This window comes from Paroedura picta, chromosome 16 (genome assembly GCF_049243985.1).
Source record: "Paroedura picta isolate Pp20150507F chromosome 16, Ppicta_v3.0, whole genome shotgun sequence".
Classification (NCBI taxonomy): domain Eukaryota; kingdom Metazoa; phylum Chordata; class Lepidosauria; order Squamata; family Gekkonidae; genus Paroedura; species Paroedura picta.
In genome coordinates this window covers 30279810-30298678 of record NC_135384.1, presented here as the reverse complement: position 1 = coordinate 30298678, position 18869 = coordinate 30279810, and the positions used below count along the sequence as shown (strand labels likewise).

The window sequence follows — 18869 nt, the reverse complement described above, 5'->3', positions numbered from 1 at the left end:
GACATGCGTCAGAAGCTGCCCTAGAACTGTCACAGCTTTCTAGTGGTCGGCCAACAGGCACTGGGAGAGGGGAGGATTCAGGCGGTCCCTCCATCCCCCATTTCCCTTCTCTTGTAACCTCACCCAAAGGAGTCTTCCAGCACAGCTAATCACATGTCTCAGTAATGAATGTGCCAGGACCCTGGCCCACACAAACACCTTCCCCATTCACTGTACTTCCCCAAGCCACCTTTGCAGCAGGGAAGTTTCACCCACAACAGGTCGGTCACACACACAACCCCCCACCCCAAGAATTTTTCAGTCAGGCCCTAGTTCAGCAGTGGAATAGGCTGCCTAAGGAGGTGGTGAGCTCCCCCTCACTGGCAGTCTTCAAGCAAAGGTTGGATACACACTTTTCTTGGATGCTTTAGGATGCTTAGGGCTGATCCTGCGTTGAGCAGGGGGTTGGACTAGATGGCCTGTATGGCCCCTTCCAACTCTATGATTCTATGAAGGTGGCCCAAGAGCTGGCTAGAGAAAAGCAGGCAGCTTTGCAGGAGCCACGTCCACAGTTCTGGGGCAGAGCCTGCCTAGGCCGATTCTCTCCCTTCTTTGTCTGTTACTAAGATGGCGGTTGTTGAGCATCCCCCACACCCGGCCAGGCCCCAAAGGCAGCTTGGGAGACGAGTTTTCATCCAACTTCAGAAAGTTTTTTATTGCTGCTGCTCCACTACAAACAACACAAAGGGCTGCAGGAGCCACCTCCCTTACAGTCACTCTAACAAAGAGGCTAACCAGGAAATGTCATGGACGGTCCCCTGTGAGCAGGAAGAAGGGGGCAGAAGTGCCCCAGTGTAGGGCTCGGGAAGCGGGTCCAGTCCTGACACTGTCCAACTGACCAGACGGCCCATGTGCGTCCGGCGCTCAGCCAGTCTTAGTTGGCAGAGGTGTTTGTTGTTTGGGCCTGCACAGCTTTGGCTTCCAGTTCCAAATCATCCAGGAAGTGCTCTTGGGAGATGGAGTAGAAGGTGTAGCTATCTATGCACAGCATGGTCAGGAAAACAATGAGGAAAACCATTGGCCCTCCTGGTTCTTGCCCAGCAACCACCAAGGGAGTCTGCATACCCAGGTGTCCGAGCCCTAAACTAGATGCAAAAGCACCAAGAGAAGAAGCAGAGCCTGGGTCCCATCACATCACAGTTACCTGTACCTGAAGGGGCATGCACACACACACAGGCTCCTAGGAAGGAGGGTGCTTAAAGCATCGCCTAGTTGAATGACTCCCCTTGGTGACAAAAAGGGTGTTCTGGAAGCAGAGGCACTGGTCAGAAAGACGGGAGAAGGAGGGGGAGTTCCCTGCAAAGCAAGAGCAGGCAAGAGGGCTGCAATAGACACAACTCCCAAATGACTGAGAGCCAGTGTGTGGTGGAGTGGCCTCTAATTTGGAGACTTGAGTTTGATTTCCCACCTTTTCACATGCAGGCAGCTGGCTGACGTTGGGCTACTCACAGTTCTTTTAGGGCTTTCTCACCAACCTTACAGGGTGCCTGCTGCTGGGAGAGGAAGGGAAGTTTCCTTGGGTAAGTTTGCAGGTAGGGAAAAAACGTTAAAAACCCTGCTGCACTTGTTCTTGGTACAGGATCAAAGCAGCCATTCTTAGCTGGCTGGGAACACGGCAGAAGACAAACAAACAACCCATAGTTCACCTCTATTCAGCTGGAGCTCCAAGGGAGGGGGCACCAGGGAGACACGATCTCTAAATCTGCTTGTTCAGGTCTAAAAGTGCAAGATCCTAGCCTCAGAGGCAGCATCCTACATCAGGATCCTTGAAACATGGAAGGGAGCAACTTCCCTCTGAAGCTGCCCTGCAGCCCAAGCCTTCTCAGCACCAAGAGCTGCTTGGCCTGTCCCTGTCCTCGATGGTACTTCTTGCCATTATTCCTTCCTGGGCTTAGTCTTTCCAAGATTTCCAAGCCACAGGGACAGGGCCGATTCTAGATTAGCCGGCTGTTACTGAGCTGCGGGGCACTCCAGCTGCAGTAAAGGTCCTCTGCATAGCACAAGCACATTGCAGAGCTCACACAGGCCCACAGTGCCATCCTGAGGTGCTTCCTTGTAAGTACAGAAGGTCCCAGGTTCAATCCCCGGTAGTTCCAGTTAAAAGGTTATGTGAAAGCCCTTCTTGAGACCCTAGCTCAGGGGTAGTCAAACTGCGGCCCTCCAGATGTCCACGGACCACAATTCCCATGAGCCCCTGCCAGCAAGTGCTGGCAGGGGCTCATGGGAATTGTAGTCCGTGGACATCTGGAGGGCCGCAGTTTGACTACCCCTGCACCTTGAAGGCCGGCCAAGCTGAATTCTGGGTCTAAGCCAGGGGTGGCCAAACTGTGGCTCTCCAGATGTCCAGGGACCACCATTCCCATGATCACCTGCCGCCCCCGGCCTATGCTTTCTGTGCATGCCACCAAGCTGCGCCTGCGCCCCCCACCTCCCACGTGGTTGGCCTCGAGCCTCGTTCCCCGGCGCAGCCGAGCGACCCCCACTCCCCGGCGCGCATGCGCAAAGGATACAGATGCCGAGGGCGACGGCGCCGATGGCGAGGCCCGTGAGGGCGTTGCGGATCTTCAGCCCCCGGGTGAGCTCCACGTAGACGGGCCTCAGAGGAGCTCCGGCCCGCGCCGCCTCCCACCGCTGCCGGGCGTAGCGCTCGGCCTCCCTCGAAACGCCGCCATCGCCTCCGCCGCCACCTCCCTGCGCCGGTGCCGACATCTTGCCCGACATGAACTCTCGCGAGAGCCTGGGCCGGAAGCGGCGGCCGAGATCTAGCGTGGCGTTGCCCTTGCTGACGCCGCTTCCGCCCTCTGGGGTGAGGGCAGGCGTGGGGAGCGGGCCCGGAGGCGCGTTTTTTCCCCGCTCTTTATTATGTTATATATTATTATTAATATTATTACTATTAACAGTATGTTGTTTTAAAAAGAGGAATGAAGGCGTAAGGGTTTCGCTCGTGGGGCCTGGGGTTTTCTGTCGCCTCCGCCCCTCTCGTGCGTTGCCAACTCTGGTCTCGGCGGCGCCTGGAGATTCGAGAGTGAAGCCGGGGGAGTTTGGGGCACGGAGACCTCAGCGGGGTGTAATGCCTTCCACAGCAGCCATTCCCCCCCCCCCCCAAGAAAAAAAGAAGTGGAATAGTCAATGCAATCAATCAAACAGTTGAATGATTAATTAGTTCATGCTGTCTGGTGATCAGCTGCAATTCCGGGAGATCTCCAGGCCCCACCTGGAAGTTAGTAGAGCAAAAGAAATACAGTGGGCAAAACATATAAAGTGGAAAAGATTAATCCAATAAAAATAGAGCCCAATCACACCTTTAAGAGCAACAAAGATTTATTCAAGGTGTGAGCTTTCGAGGGCATACACTGGAAAGACTTGTAAAGACTTGTCATGAAAAAAAGCTAAAACATTTTTGTGTTATTAGTGCACAAAACAGATGTTTGGGTTGCATTTTATTATGCCACTGGTTTGTAAAAATGTACTGTGGATATAACAGAAATTGACATTACCTTGGGGTAATTGCTTTCACTTCATCCTGAAGGTTCCCAAGCCCGAGCGCTTTTTAACGTATTGCCTTTTTCATTGGGCTTTTACAAAAACTACTGCTCCACTATGTGTAGAATTATAATATCAGAAATTCAGATGAAATATAAATGCTATTTAACCAATGAAAATGCCTTTTATTTATTATTTGATGATGATGATTTTTATACCACCTATCCCAATAGACCGGTTCTGGGCGGTGCACAACCTTGCATATGCATATACAGAAAAATTTTAAAAATTAAAATTAAATTAAAACAGTTTAAAACAACAATAGCAATGGCTTCCAGTTAAAAATATATTCTGTCAGCAGTCTGGTTTCTTGAGACTCAATGTTAGATGGTAGACATATAGGTAGCTAGGGCCAAATAGAAGTTTTAGGGACTTGTATGAGACAAACCCATTTATTTATTTGCTTTAGGAAATTTATACTCAGCCTTTAGGTTCCTAACTTGTGAGGCTGGGTTTTTGTTTCCCCTTTTGCCCGTTTGTAGTGATTATCATGTCAGACTAGAATCTAAGCCAGGTTCAAAGCCTCACTCGGACATGAAAGCTCCCTGAATGGTCACAGACCAGTCATTCTCTCGTCTAACCGACATTGTAGGAGAGTTGTGGATAAATTTTTAGAAGGGAGAACATTTTTGTAAACTGTGTTTGGGCTCTTTGAAGAGAAAAGCAGAATATAAATATCCTCCAAATCATAATCATAATCTCCAGGTGAGCTGTCTCTTGCCGCTCAAGGTGTTGGAATCCCTCCTGAGATGGGCTTGCCAGCAAAGGTGGTGGCCAGGTACCAGCACACAGAGCCTGTCTTTGGCGTAGTGGCCCCAGAGCTCCTTCGAGATGTCCTGCTACAAATGGCCAAAGAGAATGAACGGGATTTACAAGAGTTGTGTGACGAGAAGGGCTGCTTCAAGGAGACACGGATAGTGGGTGAGAGCAGATCTGGGAGTCGGAGTCTACGTTACCCCCGTCCATTTTCTCCTCTTCCCTTTTTTTCCCGATAGTGGGGGAGGGATGGGATTTTTAGCCATCATGTTGGTAGTTTAATGTTTTTTATGGGAATTTTAATGGGGTTGGATTGCTGTGACCCGCCTCGAGCCTGTTGGGAGAGGCGGGAAATCTAAAAAAATAATAATAAATAATATGAGAGCCAGCATGGTGTAGTAGTTAAGAGCAGCAAACTCTAATATGGAGAACTGATTCTGTTCCCCACTCCTCCTCCCCTTCCGGACAGCTGGGTGACCTTGGCTAGTCACAGTTCTTTCAGAGCTCTCTCAGCTTCACCTACTTCATAGAGTGTTTGTTAGAGAGAAAGGAAGGAAAATGGGATTGGAAACTACTTTGGGAATTCTTCAGATAGTGAAAAACAAGTTATTAAAAAAACCAGCTCTTCTTCAGCTGGAAGAGCCTATGGTTCTTAACGATGGGGTTCTCAATCTCTCTTTTTCTTCTTCCTAGAGTTTGTGTTTCTTTTGTCTGAAAAATGGAGGCTGCCTGAATTTGCAAGATACCAAGCAATTGAAATATTTGAAAGGTATTTTTTCCTCCTGTGATGATGAATTGTTCAGGCTATCTTTAACCTTTAATTTAGCCTTCTCTGTCATCCCTGAGCTGACAAATCTTAATGAAAGCGAAGTCATCAGTCTGAACACGAGAGCTTTTGTATCGTAAGGTTCCCCCCCTCCCTTTTTTGAAACGAATGAAACCGGCTGCCTTTCATGGTGTGAGCCAGCCACAGCCATCAGTTTACGGAAGGCTGAGAAATTTCATTCCAATAAGGGCTTTTGTGGCGGGTATTTTGCAATGACAAACACAGCTCTCCATTCCCGGTTGTCAGTTTAGACATTCTCTCAGAGCCCAACGTGGAGCAGGGGAAGTCCACGATGACAGAGCCTGCAGATAGCCAAGAGATGGGAGGGAAAAAACCAAGCCTGTTTTCTCCTACAGCTTCAACGTATTCGGCAGTCTCCAGGGAACTCCCCCACCCCGGCGTTCCTGCTGTTCAAGGCATTTTCTTTCCTGCTCCCTGCTGGTGATGCAAGCAGGCTACTTGGGAGCGACCTGCCGGAAGCCGCTAAACTGCTTTCTTGTCTCCAGATGAGCCTTTTCTCCTTGTGCCTTCCAGGTTCATGCTCACACTTGCTCACGAGTTCTCCTTTTCCGCTGGAGCAAAGGATGAAGAAAGCCCCTGTGTCTTAGTGAGAGAGCAGGCGGCCGACACGTGTGTGCTGCGCCTGGTCTCCAGCATCCAGCTAGCCAGCAAACTTTCCTTCTACCACAGCGTAAGGCCATTCAAGACTTACCTGACTCTCACAGCCTCTCTACCATAGATGCTTTGTTCCCGGTATGTGCTGCATTCAGTGGTAAAAACAATGAGGAAACCAGAGTGATCATCGCAAGGCCTCAGGGCGGTTATCTGAAATCAATTATCTGAATGACTAACGAGGATATGTCCCCCTGGCCTTTAAGCAAGAAAAGCCTTTGACATTATCGGGCGCACTATATAGTAACGTAGTTTTTATTTATTTATTTTATTTATACACCGCCCTCTCCAAAGGCTCAGGGCGGTTTACATAAAATGGGAACGGTACAATTGACTCAGTTTATAGTGATGTGGCAACAACAATAACGATGACAACCAGATAGTGATAGTATCTTAAAAGTATTTTGTATATAGATTTATATTTTAACATTGAACATAAGAAGAATAGTCCAGCATCCTGCCTCACAGAACCAGTTCCTCTGGAAGGCCAACAAGGGGCCACAGAGGCCGTGGCCTTCCCCTGGTGTTGCCTCCTGGCTCTGAATGTGGAGGTTCTCACGCACTGTGGCTGGCAGCCGTTGACAGACCTTTTCCTCCATGAATCTAATCCCCCTTTAAAGAGGTTTAGTACATCATCTGGCAGCAAATGCTGCCTTTTGATCACTTTCTGTGTAGGTTGTATTCCTGAGCCTACCGCCCATCAGCTTCTTTGGGTGGCTTCAAGTTCTAGGATCTTGGGAGAGGGAGGAAAGGTTATTTGTGTCAACTTTCTCCACCCGTGCTTTTTATCCGTTTACCAGTATTTGTTTGTATAAACGATAGCTTTCGTTCCATCTGATTTTTAAACCTGGACCCAGCATCAGAGAAAGGCCTCTTAACAGCATGGTGGTGAACGAGCAAATCAAGTTCTCATTTGCTCCTTTCTTTCTTCCTGCAGATCGTCAACAACGCCATGGTCCTGAGGTTCCTGCAGTCTATGGGCTTCTCTTATACCCCTGAAGACTTGCTAGAATCAGAACTGGCCATTCTGAAGGCTCTGCATTTCCAGATCAATGTTCCAACCCCTCTAGCTTACATAGAGATGCTTCTGGAGGTTTTAGGTAAGGGCCAAGATCAGGCATTTCTGTGTGGGCTTTGGTGAAGCTGTTTCATTTGGGCAACCTTTATAACATTGGCAGAGACCCTCACAATTGTCCAGTCTGTTAGTTCTTTTAGAAATTTAAGGAGGTTGGGGTTTTAAAGGCAGTTTCCATAGGTAGGGCAAAGCACGGTTAATCAGGGTGGTGGGAAGGTGGCAGAAACAATAGCAGGTGCCTCGAGCTCTCTATCCCAATTTTATTTAAAAATATCGTGGCTTACTCTTGGGATCTTTAATTACCATACTGGACCAGCCAACTGTAAGGAAAGATAGAAGAAACCTTGAGACCAACGAGAAAGAAATAAAGCTACTGGTCCATCAGGTTGGTCACTACTTTGACTTGCTATTTAACCCATGGCTTTCTAAGTGCAGATCTTACTTACAAGACAATGGGGTAACATAATTTAAAAAATACTTTTATTGATTGATGGAGATTGGGTACATATGGAGGTTCAGTAATGAGGCTTAAAACTATTTCCATATCACAGTTTTGGCTGGGCTGACCAGTGTCAACTCCTGGGTGCATAGAACAGTTCAGCAGCCAAGTTTTTATCCTTGAGGTAAAGATTGGCCTTCCCTGAGCCCCAGGATCTTCATGGTGCCAATGTGAGCTCCTCAGAAAGTACAATCACTAGGCTTTTGCCCCTCAGAAACGGAGCTTTTAAGACATTCCTTAGATCCCAGACTGATGGGATCTCATCTCCAATGGCAACTCTTTGTGGCCAGTTAATGAAGAATGACTCTAACCAGTCCAACGAGAACCCTGAGGCCCACTGATGCCTTGAAGTGCCTCCTGCACTGAGAAGGCGGAGGGAGGATGGAATGGGCTCTCTACTTTAAGAAACAAGATGAAGTTTCAACACTTGCATTTATAATTTGGTTTTTTGTACAAATCATGGAAAGGATTAGGCATTAACACTGAAGTCAGTGGGCTTGGAAGAGCATAACTCTGGTTTGGATTGCACTTTTAAATGGTAGAAAAAAGCAAACGAATTTGACCGCCCTTTGCAGGTGTCGGGTGGGAAGAACAGACAAAAGACCTAGAAGTATCTCAGTGGAGCCTGTGACACGGAAGGCCTCTGCTGGCTTCATTTAGAAACCTTGTTCCCGTTCTTTCCATTGGCAGGGTACAATGGCTGCTGGCTCCCCATGGACCACATGCATGCCATGTGCCGACATCTACTGGCTTTGACGTACCTTCTGCGCACCAGCATCTACGGCACCCTGCTGAATGCTTCAGTGGAAAACACACCGCCAAATAAACTCCAGCAGTAAGTTTTAGAAAGAGCACTATTTTTGCTAAAGGCATAAAGAAATAACTGTGGGTTGTTTTTTTTGGGGGGGGGGGCGGGGGAGAGGGGACACTAGACCTAAGAATTCCTGTCCTAGGTAGCATTAACTGGAGAAAGTACTCTGCCAACCAAGAAAATGTGAGTCACTTTTCTGTGCAGCAGAAAACAGAAGCTCCTTTGAACGCCCAACACTTGAGCTGGAGTCTGGTTCCAAGGCTACCGTCAGCCACTGAAGTGTTGGCAACAACAGAGTTAGCACAGGATTCCGCCTACTCTCCTGTAGCCTGATGGAATTACTCAGCTGGGTTTCTTTGCTGTTGTGGAGACGGATCCTTTTCAGAAGGGTCTGGGCGGAGGGCTGACTGTTCCAGTCCCCTAGAATAGGCGAAGCGCTGGCTCTCTGGATGTCCATGGACTACAATTCCCATGAGCCCCTGCCAGCATCTGGAGAGCCACAGCTGGGCCACCCCTGCCCTAGAACAGGCCTTAGTTCTGTCGCCTGAAGCTGCAAAGGCAGCCTGCTAGGAAGGCCCTTTAGAAAACAGAACCAAATTAATTAAACCTCTGGCCTCTTGGGGCTTGATAAGATCTGCTACAAACATGGTTCTGGCTGGCAAAGGGAGGTCTGGAAAAGAGAGTTTCAGAGAACAGGCATCAGCTCAGTGGAGATCACCTTACTCTTAGGCCCAAGTTAACTCAGTGCCGAAGGGTAGTTGCTTACATGGCATGCTTTACGATGTACTGTGGCTGGCTGGAATACGGGAGCTGGCCTTTTGCACCCTGTTTCAAATGTTCAGAGCCAAGTTTGCAGCAGTGAAAGAAGACCTGATGCTGTTGGCCGTGGGAGTCATCGGGGCCAGTGCTTTTCTGCTCCACACCAAAGGCTGGACGCAGGTACGTGAGCCCCTCTTGCTCAGGCCGGGGTTCTTGCGGGAACGCCCACAGGCTGCAGTCCCTGGACGTCTCCCCACCCTTAAGCATCCCCACAGGTGATCTCGCCCCCTTCTTTTGAAAGGTTGCAGAGAGCCTCAGTGACGCCACTGGCATCAGCTTGCGAAGCACGGTTGAGATTATCGATGCAATCCTGAAGCACAGCATTGACGGTGTGGTGGAGGAGGGCTAGGAGGTGTCCCCCCATCCAACTGTCAGGCACATATACTGAAGGATTTCTACCATCTCTTTCCTGGTGGTTCCGGGTAGTTTATGATGATGGTTCAAAACACAGCATTGCTCAAAGACTATGTCCAGAGCAAACAAGAGGTATGGAATCTGAACAGATTTTTGTTTTGCTACTTACTGTAAGCGTGTGAAATGGGGCAAGGGAGAAACAGTAGGAGGGCAACACACCCGTCCCTGCTTTACCCCCGAGGCAGCCCCTGGGATGCAGGCAGGGATCTACTGACAGTGAAGCCTTCCGGGGCCTCAGCAGCAGTGGAGAATTGCAACGTGGAGCTGGTGTGTACCTAACAGTACTTTGTCCTGAAGGACTTCTCAGGAATCAAACCTCAGAAGGGATGCAGGAGATTCACAAGTCATGGAGAAACATTTAATGCTTCAGCCCGCCTGCCCTGAATAAACATGCTGCCATTCTCCAGGTGACAAACTGGGTTTTATTTATTTTGTGTGTTTGCTTGTGTCTGTCTGTGCAGTGACCCGACTGCCAGCTCTAGTGAGGCCGCAGCTGTGCGCCAAGGCTTCTCAGAAAGGGCTACGTCTCCCTTCCTGGCCCGGCTGAGTCCAGCCTCCTTCCTGCTGCAGAGAAGCAGCGTCATGGCAGAGACGATTCAGCCTCCTTGCTTCGTTCGACTCGACAGTGAGGCTTTTAAATGTCTTTACAGATATTTTTGGTTGTACAGTCATGGTGTAGTGAGGTTATACAGGACAAATTCCGCTTTCGGCAGCCATGAAACAAACTGCAGATCTGCTCCGAGGGAGATTCTCCCCTTCGCTTGCAAGTCACTTATTGTAGAACTGGGAGGAGACCCAGGCCAGGCCCCACTTCAGGTTGGTCAGCATGAACTTGAGCGCCTTCGTCCACTGCTCCTCTGAGTTGAACTGCGTCTTAATGGAGTACGACCCACCACTCCCACCCGTGTCTTCAATCTTGCCCTTCTCCACGTCCATCCTGCAAGGGAGAAACGCGGACCGGGTCAGGCTTCAGAAACAAGAGGGCAAGCAACTGGTCTCTTTCCCACTTATATTCACAAGCTTAACTGACAAAGCAAATTGCCGCTTTCTGGCAACGTGAACGAGCCATGCCAGCTCACCTCTCTGACACTAATTAAAAGCACGGGAACCCAACTCCAGGAAGCTGCATGGCTGGAGGGAGAGAGGAACCAGAGGGCCAAGCAGGTTCCTTGGACTGGAGCAGATGCCTGCACACCTGAGTCAGACCCTCGGCCTCACAAGAATCGGTACTCTCTGCTCTGACTGGCAGCAGCGCCCCAAGGGCCCAGGCAAACAGCAGCAGCAGTTGTTAATTGATAGCTTTAACCGGAATTGCCGGAGACCTAACCTGAGACCTTCTTGTATGCATGGGAGATGGTTGGCCATTGAGCCATGCCCCTCAAGCTCACCCAGCTGGCTACATGTCAGGGAGGAGTGGGGAATAGAACCCAGTTCTCTAGATGAGATGTCATCACTCTTCACCACAACACCACACTGGTGCTCACCACATGCTCAGGCAGAAGGTCCAGAAAAATCAACAGGGTCACCCACCTCAGTCTCGATCCTAACTAGGCTTCTCCTCCAGGAGAGAGATCCAATGCCAAATGGAACAGAAGAAGAAAAAGAAGAGCTGGTGTTTTGTGACTGGCCCCATGGGGCCACCCAGCTGGCTGCACGTGGAGGAGTGTGGGATCAAACCCGGCTCTCCAGATGAGAGGCCACCGGTCTTAACCATGACACCACACTGGCTCTTACTTGGTGTAGAGAGACATCAAGGTGGAACCGCATTTAAAATCAATCGTAATCATGCGGCCCCTTGCCCAGGTCAGAGAAAAATGCCTTCTTCAAGGCAGCAGCCATGACTGGGGATTTACTAACTGCCTGACACCACTGAAGATTCCCTCCTGCACACTTTGACACCCATTCATGCTTTTTTTTGTTGAGGCCTTTTAGAAACTAGCAGCAAAAGCTGGGCACATTCTGTGCAAAGCAATTAGCAGAGAAAGTAAAATGGCCACTGTAGCTGCATGTCCAGAAGCAGCGTGGGCCAAATCACAGGTCAGTGGCCTCTGAACTGCTGGCCTTCCACTGCTGGATATCAGAGTTAAAGTTCAACAATATTTGACTGGAACATGTGGTCACTTTGGAAGCCACTTGTAAAGGCCCTAAAAGAAAGTGGCAATGAAACCCTTTAATAATTATTATTATGAATTGCATTGGTATTCTAACTTTCCGCAGGGAACTCATGACAGATTCCCTATATTTTAAAAAGTATATAAATATAAAAGAGCCAAATCATACATTTAAAATCCAGAAGTTATAGCTAAAGCTACTTAGTCAGGCTGTATCCTGCTCAGAGGGGAGAAGAAAGGGGGTCAGATATTGGCACGCTAGCATTTGATTGGATGTAGTTTGGTACTTGGGTGGTTAGGTAGGGAGGTCAGCAGAATTTTAGATCTTAATTTTCCGTTCCTCAGCCACTGGCCTGGTGGAACAGCTTGGTCTTGCAAGCCTTGGGGAGTTGCCAAGGGCTCTGACGTTACCAGGAAGAGCATTCCATCGTGCTGAGGCCAGGGCAGAAAAAGCCCTGGCCCTGACTGAGGTCAATTTAATGTCTTTAGGGCCAGGGCTCTTCAACAGATTCTGGTCATAGATCTAAGTGTCCTTTGGGCGATGTAGCAGAGAGGTAGACCCAGCCCAGACCATTTAGGGCTTTGAAGGATAGAACCAGAACTTGGAATCTGATTCAGTCTCCAAGCTGGCACACCTTGAAACAATTAGAATTTATTTTTTTACCTGTAAGGCAAACAGAAGCGCGTCTCGCCCTTTTCTACCTCTTCTTTGAACTGCTGTACACAATCCAGAAATGCTACCATGGCATGGTCAAATTTGTTGTCCCAGAAAAACCGCAAGCCGCCTGAACAGTAAAGGGGCAATTCCTTGAAGACACAAACACTGATGCCAGAAACACAAAACACATTGTTCTGCAGATGCCCTAAGAACAGAGACACTTGCATTTTCGGGTTCTTGAAGAGAAAAAAAGGGTCAGATCCAACCAGCTTTGCTGCTGCTAAAAAAAAGAGGAAGAGTCCTCCTTTGGGCAGCTTTGCAGGATATCATCAGAACTGAATTTTTAGAAAGCCGCACGGGACTTGGGCTGTAGTTAGGAGGCAAGGGGAAAAGCAAGCTGGAGCTATCCAAAAGTCTCACCCTGGCAAAGCACTGAGTCAAAAACGGAGACACAGCAGAGCCAACCCCTTAGGAAAGCCACACTGAATCGGGGGGGTGGGGGACACTTTCATTTGTTCTTTTGTAAATAATTTTAATCCTATTCCCAAACAGAATGTGTGCAAATATGTTCCACTGCTTCCATTTTCTGAGCACGTCCTTTCAGTTCTTGCACCTCCGGACAAAAACACACGAGGGGCAGCTGCCTGACCAAACCCCTCCCTTCTCAACCCCTGCGATGGTTTCAAAAATTAAGGAAACCAGACTTCTTACCTTGGATTTGTCTGTGAGGGACTCCAAATAAGAGTGGTTCCCGTATGGGATGAGTCGGTACCTGGGGGGAACAATGGGTGGGCCCGATTAGTCCTCCTGCCCGAATGGCCCCATGCCCAAGAAGAGAGAGCTCCCCCCCCCACGCCTACCTCTGGAAGGTGAGGCCCATCTTGTTGGCGAGGGCATGGAGAAGCAACACGGTCTGTCCCCAGGCTGCGTTGATCTCGTTCCATTCCACGGGGACGCTGGGGAGGCGGCCCAGGCGGAAGTTGTTTATGGTGCCAAACTGCCCGCTATGCCTGTGCCAGAAGGAGCCAGCCGTCAGGGGGCCATTAGGAAACCCCCAGGGGGCCTTTCTCAAAACAGCCAAGGGCCAAACGGAACTTCTGAAGAGCTTTGGAGAAGCTGCTTTCCGAAACAGTGTCTGTTCTGCCTGAAGAATTCCTGACTGTTGTAGCCACATCCTTCTGCTCCAAAACCAGACTACTCACCTGCACTACTACAACGCAGGTGCTTTTGGGCTCAATGAGGTGACTTTAAAAACAGAACAAAACACCTGCTCCTGGACAGGCACACGTTCAGTTGGGAGCACAGCTACCACAAAAATGTGTTGTGCAAAGACTGTGGATCTCCTGGCCACACAACAAACGATGAATCATCAATAATGCAGGGGAAAGAGGCCGCTTGGAGGAAGGGTTGTTGGTGGGAGGGCAGCTCTCCTGTTGCCCCGCTTGGCAGGGAAGGTGAGAGTAGGCCCAAAACCAAGTGGCAGGAATACACCAGGGAAAGGAGCCCTTCTGAGGCTTCCTTGTTAGCTACAGATCTGAAAAAAGTCACTATGGAGGGAGCACAGCCCCATTTGACTGCAGATGCTAGGACTCACCAGATATGGAAAGTGGCATTAAATACGTTGGTTTTCTTTAGCTTGTCCAGCTGCATTTGGGCATAGCGCATTTGATTATCAACACTTTTCAACTCGTCATCCAGTTCCAGCTGTTGCCGCTTGAATTCGCTGTACTCCTTCTGGTACCTCCAGGGAACAATTGGGGAGACAAGGTTATTCATCCTGGGTGTGAGAGACTGTCCCTCCCCAGAATTCTGTACAAAACACCGGGACCAACAACAGCGGAGTCAGGAGAGAGCTGAACAAACCTTCTTCCCCCTTGAAGGTGGCAGGAAAAGATCATGAAAAGGAGCAATTCAGCAGCAGTGATAAAAGGCAGGGTTGCAACCCATCCCAGATCGCCGAGGCAGAATCTCCAGGGGCTGCTATGCAAGAACAGCTCGGAGAGAACTGTGACCAGCCCGAGGTCATCCAGTTAGCTGCCCTTGGAGGAGTGGGGGAAAAACCAGGTTCTCCAGATTAAAGGCCGCTGCTCTTTAACCACGACCCCATGCTGGCTCTTGGGGGCACCACTGACACCACTCAGGAAAAATAACTCAGAACACCTCTTAGAGCTAGAAAAGTAACTGGGCTGGTTAATGCTGATGCTTGAATAAATTGCCCCAAGTCAGTCCTCCACTGAGCTGCTGCTGGAAAGCAGCAGGACGAGAAAGGCACAGGCTCTGGTCCTAGGGAGGGCTTCCACTCTGCATGCATTTTTGCTGTTGTCCTTCCCATTTGGGGAGAGGGGTGTGTGAGGAGAACAAGCCAGAAAGCAAGAGGGCAGCAGCCAAAGACGCAAAGGCACGGCCGGGATTTCAGAACACTTTTGGCCAGGGAATCGTAATGCCACTCACTCCACTTCCTCCTGATCCAGCCGCTCCGCCTCCGCCCTGACCTTCTCAAAGGCTTCAGCCATCGTTCTGCGCTTCTGCTCCACTTCCTCCAGCTCCTCGATCAGCCTCTCCTCCTCCAGAGCAAGTTCCTTCAGCTCCAGCTGCAGCTTCTCCTTGTCATCCTCGTGCATCTGCTCCAGAATTTCTAAGCAGCGCCTGCACAGAAGATCCCCCTTCAAGGTTGTTTTTGGAGGGAGGGGCAAAGAGCTACTGCCCAGTCCTGACTCCAGTCTTGGGCAGCAGTTACCCATCTCATTCCCCTCTGCCTCTCTAGCCATCCCAGGGAGAGCTGTGCTTTTAACTCTAAAGCAGAAGCTAAGATTTGGCATTTACATGGCACGATGACAGATCCAGGGAATACTGGCTTGCTACTGCCTTGGATGGGAAATGTATCCCAGGACAGGAGTTCCTCTCTTCCCTCCATCATGAGTCTAGGGAGGTTCCCCCACAGGGCCCCTGAACTTGCCTCAGAAGCTCAAATCAGAGACAGAGGGAGGGAGAGTTGTGGTCAGTGTTTTAATGGCCGTGAGAAGGGGGTGAAGCCTTCCCTCTCAAGTGTTGTTGGGCGGAAGCAACAACAGCAATAGCCACAAAGAGGTGGGAGGAGCCAACCGCTTCTCCCCGCGCGGCTTGCTCTGAAACGGCTGCAATCTCCGGCGCACCGGTTTGGCCCCCACGTACTTGTAGTTCTGACATTCGTTCTCAGTGATGTTGAGCTGCGTGTCCAGCTGGTCCAGGAGGGTGTCGGTGCATTCTTCACACAGAGGGTGGTCCACATCGGTCTGCCCAGACATGATGTCAAAGAGGTCACCTGTAACCTGGAGAGAAAGAGAAAGCTGTTCTAGTAAGGAGCAGAGGGAAAGGATTTCCTCTAGCCGTGACCACGGGAGATGACACTCCCATACAACAAGGCCACGGCGCCATCACAGCTTGGGCTCGATGGGAAACCAAATCTGAACTTCCAGATGCCTCTGGAAGACGGAACAGGGAGGCCACTTGCCTTCAGTCTCCTGCTGAGGTTTTCCATGGTGCCTCCGTCAGAGGCCTCTCCAATCAGAGTGAAGCTGTTGGCGCTCTCTGTCGACATCATCCTGGAAAGTACAATAGGATCGATCCACGTTCACCGCCACGCATGATGACCAGAGCTTTCAATCAGAGCGGCTCACTCACATGCCCCACTTAGCCTCTCGCTGGCCTTGAACTTAAAAGGTGCACCCAGAGCAGGAAATGAGCAAGCAGCTGTTTCCCATCCATATCTTATGAGCACAGCCTGCTGAGGCCTGTCTAATTCTTCCCCATCACATAACAGTTTTGTATTTGGGGCCCCAGTTGGCTGGCTGGAAGAAACAAAAGAGGCAGTCTAGAGGGGCTTAACTTTGGGCCCCCATCCTCCCAAGAGGCATGTAGCAAGAGCACGCCAGCTTTTGTCGCACAAGTGGCATCATCATCATCATCATCATCATCATCATCATCATCAATTATAATAAAACCTCTGGCTTTCCTCGCTAATGTGCAGGTGCCGCCTTGCTTGCTTACTCGAGGCATCTGTTCTACAAGGCAAGTCTCATCCGGGGACATAACCATGGTCAGGGCCAATGGAAGGGCCTGGCTCATAGCATGGGATTCAGAGTCAATCATTTTTGCCCAGCCAAAGTTACCTCTCCAGGTGCATGCTAACAGTCTGCAGCTAATGGGTCTAAAGAAATGGCTTGAAATTTGGGCCAATACTTGGAAGCACACATTTTAAAGACAGAGTACAGTTCCACAAGGAGGGACTAGAATACAGATGCTTGTTTACATTGTTGTGTGTTGGATCCTCGGGATCCCAGCCCTGCTTCACAGCAAGATGTGGGAATGTATATCAAACAAGAAAGCAACAGACCTTCTTCCCTACCCCTTTCCCCTGCAATTTCGTGCCTAGCTGTTTCACAGGTGGATTTGCAGCATTCAAAAAGAGATACTGACAGCAAGAACCCAACAGCAGTAAATACCTGGCAGGAGGGATGAATCTTCTGGACACGCCATCCTGGCGGTTTTCAACAAAGGCTTCCTGAGAAAGAAATTCCGTGTGACCCTTGGCCAAAGGTCCTCGCCCCACAGGCACCAACCTGCTTGTCTCTCGCACAGAGCCTTGCAGGTAACACAAAGCCTGCATCAGCCCAGTTTGAACACCCCATCCAGCTACATGAACCTCAGTGTCACAACAGGCCCAGCAAGCTTGGTACCCAAGCAGCCCTTATTTAGGAAAAGTGGCTATCTGCTAGTCTGGTTCATCCAGGCCTACGAGCCAGGATCCTTACCTCTGTCAAAGTCGTCTCTTCCTCTTGAGCATCACCTGGTTTTGCTGGAGCAGTGGTTAGCAGGGGAGCTAAACAAAACACAGTGGTTACTGAAACTTTGCTCCATGCGCGAGATCTGGTAGCGACAGAAGGGCGTTCTGTACTCAGACAGGTACTCTTCCTGAACTATTGCCTGCATACAGGATCAGGGCCCAGCGGTGCCTTAGACAGTTCTGCTGGGCCTGCAACATGGAGTTCTTCTGCAGGGCCTATGGTTGAGGCCTTGAAGTAACATCTAAAAATGGCTGGCCTCCCTGTCCAAGGCTACCTCTGCAAATTATACCCGGGGACCATTATACCCCCTGTTCCTTCTTAAAGGATGCAATGCTAGGAAGCTAGTTTTAAATTAATTTAATTCTGCTTGTTTTTAAATGCGTGGTTTTAAAATTTGTAATCCATCCTAAGCCTTTGGGGGATGGCAGACATAAAAATCCAAAAATAAAGAAGGAAGTAAGATATGGAGCTCCGGGCTTGAGGCCCCACTGATGTCCTTCCTGAAAGTCCTGTCCTCCCCATGGCCATGGGATTCCTACTCCAGGGGGAAACTGGCTCAAGATGGCAGTTTTTTCTCCAGGACCTTTTTACCTGTAAGCTCCTGAATGGTGACTTTGTCCAGGACCTTGAAAGAAGTGTCCAGTTTCAGGGGCTGGCTGCAGCGCTGGCAAACAAAGCTGACCTGCGTGGTGCAGGTGGGGGACTTTGACCCCTCCATACCTGGGGGAACAGAAGGCAATGATCCTAGAAACAGGCCTGCCCCGCTGCTGTTTCACAGTGAATGCTGCAGCACCTGCAACTCATCCAGGCTCTGGACAGGAAGCTTCATGGGGCTCAGTGGAAACTGCTGCCCAGCCCAGGGCGAGAGATCATGCACCTGCCCTGCGGCCCAGTATGTTTGCAAGGGGAGGAGGGAGGCAAGAAGGAAGGCAGCCCCTTAGCCACCCCCTCCCCCTCTCCTCGTTAGGCAGGTAACCAAATCCCCCTCGGCCACCCGCGGGGAATGCAGGGGCCTTGGAGATTTGGAGCCCCTGTGGGGTATAGTGCCAGAGAATCCCGCCCTCCAAAGCATCCTTTTTCTGCAGGAAGATCCCCAGGGAGCCTGATCTCTAGTAGGGAGCTGAGCTGTCATTCCGGGGGATCCCCAGACCCAACCTGGAGGGTGGCATCCCTAAGGGGACGGGGGGGGTACTAGCTCTAGGTTGGGAAAATTGTGGGTGGGGCCTTGGGAGGGGACAGGGACCTCAGAGGGCTGCGATGCCGCAGAGTGCTCCCCCCCAAGAATCCCTCTTCTCCCGGGATCTGGATCTCCCGTCGGGAGACAAGCTGACATCCCGGGGGATCTCCCGGCGCCGCCCGGAGGCTGGCCTCCCTAGGCCAGGGGCTTGAGGACTGACCTCCCGGCTGGCCGGGTCGGGGGGCGAGGGGAGGAAGGGCGCGAGGCCAGGCCCCCAGGGCGCCTCCAGAGCTGCGCCGCGCTCGCCGCCGCCGTCCGTCTCCGGGCCCGAACCATAGAGCCGGAGAGCCCAGAGCGACTTCCGGCCCAGGCTCCGGATATCCGCTCTCCCGTCAGGCCTGTTCGGCGTTCAATTCAGCCCCCCCTCTGGGGGGGCGCCTCGCAGCCACACGCCGCCCCCCCCCTCCCGGGCCGGACAGGCAGGGGTTAAAAACGACCCGGAGGAGCAACCGGAAGTCCCGCCTCCAGGCTGCGGCGCTTCAGGCCCGGCTCCGAGTGGCGCCCTCCGGGAAGCGTTTTCTTCCGGGTCAAAGGCAGCCGCAACCGCCACCCGCGTCGCAGGGAGGAAGTGGGGAAATGGCCGCCT

The 18869-nt window shown here is 50.7% G+C and overlaps 3 protein-coding genes across 8 annotated transcripts; 1 reads left to right on the top strand and 2 right to left on the bottom strand.

The window, feature by feature from the left end:
* Nucleotides 1-667: 667 nt before the first annotated feature.
* COA3 (cytochrome c oxidase assembly factor 3) lies at nt 668-2860 on the bottom strand. Its single transcript, XM_077313127.1, has 2 exons — nt 2550-2860; nt 668-1017 (listed from the first exon to the last, which is right to left on the bottom strand). The coding sequence occupies exons 1-2, from the start codon at nt 2758-2760 to the stop codon at nt 914-916; spliced, it is 315 nt and encodes a 104-aa protein (XP_077169242.1). The 5' UTR covers nt 2761-2860; the 3' UTR covers nt 668-913.
* On the top strand, nt 2698-9858 carry CNTD1 (cyclin N-terminal domain containing 1). 5 transcript variants are annotated; one of them, XM_077313124.1, is made up of 8 exons: nt 2698-2845; nt 4288-4503; nt 5032-5107; nt 5699-5855; nt 6774-6936; nt 8101-8245; nt 9064-9160; nt 9570-9858. In XM_077313124.1, exons 2-8 carry the CDS (start codon nt 4332-4334, stop codon nt 9666-9668), a joined length of 909 nt encoding a protein of 302 aa, XP_077169239.1. In that variant the 5' UTR covers nt 2698-2845; nt 4288-4331; the 3' UTR covers nt 9669-9858. The 5 variants fall into 5 exon arrangements, with proteins under 5 accessions (XP_077169239.1, XP_077169234.1, XP_077169237.1 ...); XM_077313119.1 differs by having other exon boundaries at nt 9282-9858; XM_077313122.1 differs by having other exon boundaries at nt 2716-2845; nt 4312-4503; nt 9282-9858.
* BECN1 (beclin 1) lies at nt 9854-18861 on the bottom strand. 2 transcript variants are annotated; one of them, XM_077313118.1, is made up of 12 exons: nt 18444-18861; nt 17638-17766; nt 17014-17081; nt 16705-16763; nt 15714-15804; nt 15395-15531; nt 14675-14869; nt 13818-13964; nt 13084-13233; nt 12935-12995; nt 12230-12372; nt 9854-10391 (listed from the first exon to the last, which is right to left on the bottom strand). In XM_077313118.1, exons 2-12 carry the CDS (start codon nt 17762-17764, stop codon nt 10223-10225), a joined length of 1347 nt encoding a protein of 448 aa, XP_077169233.1. In that variant the 5' UTR covers nt 17765-17766; nt 18444-18861; the 3' UTR covers nt 9854-10222. The 2 variants fall into 2 exon arrangements, 1 of the variants encoding a protein (XP_077169233.1); XR_013226947.1 differs by having other exon boundaries at nt 10238-10391; nt 12230-12350.
* Between the last annotated feature and the right edge of the window lie 8 nt (nt 18862-18869).

What these genes read in the sequence shown, in the direction of transcription:
- COA3 (XM_077313127.1), bottom strand. Translation starts at nt 2,760, where the DNA reads ATGTCGGGCAAGATGTCGGCACCGGCGCAGGGAGGTGGCGGCGGAGGC. An exon ending in CGCCGTCGCCCTCGGCATCT is followed by an intron (nt 1,018 to 2,549) that starts GTATCCTTTGCG and finishes TGCTGTGCATAG; the next exon opens with ATAGCTACACCTTCTACTCC.
- CNTD1 (XM_077313119.1), top strand. Translation starts at nt 4,332, where the DNA reads ATGGGCTTGCCAGCAAAGGTGGTGGCCAGGTACCAGCACACAGAGCCT. An exon ending in AACTTTCCTTCTACCACAGC is followed by an intron (nt 5,856 to 6,773) that starts GTAAGGCCATTC and finishes TTCTTCCTGCAG; the next exon opens with ATCGTCAACAACGCCATGGT. An exon ending in CCGCCAAATAAACTCCAGCA is followed by an intron (nt 8,246 to 9,063) that starts GTAAGTTTTAGA and finishes TCAAATGTTCAG; the next exon opens with AGCCAAGTTTGCAGCAGTGA.
- BECN1 (XM_077313118.1), bottom strand. Translation starts at nt 17,764, where the DNA reads ATGGAGGGGTCAAAGTCCCCCACCTGCACCACGCAGGTCAGCTTTGTT. An exon ending in AATGCCACTTTCCATATCTG is followed by an intron (nt 13,234 to 13,817) that starts GTGAGTCCTAGC and finishes CTTCTGGCACAG; the next exon opens with GCATAGCGGGCAGTTTGGCA. An exon ending in CCCTCACAGACAAATCCAAG is followed by an intron (nt 12,373 to 12,934) that starts GTAAGAAGTCTG and finishes TGTGTCTTCAAG; the next exon opens with GAATTGCCCCTTTACTGTTC.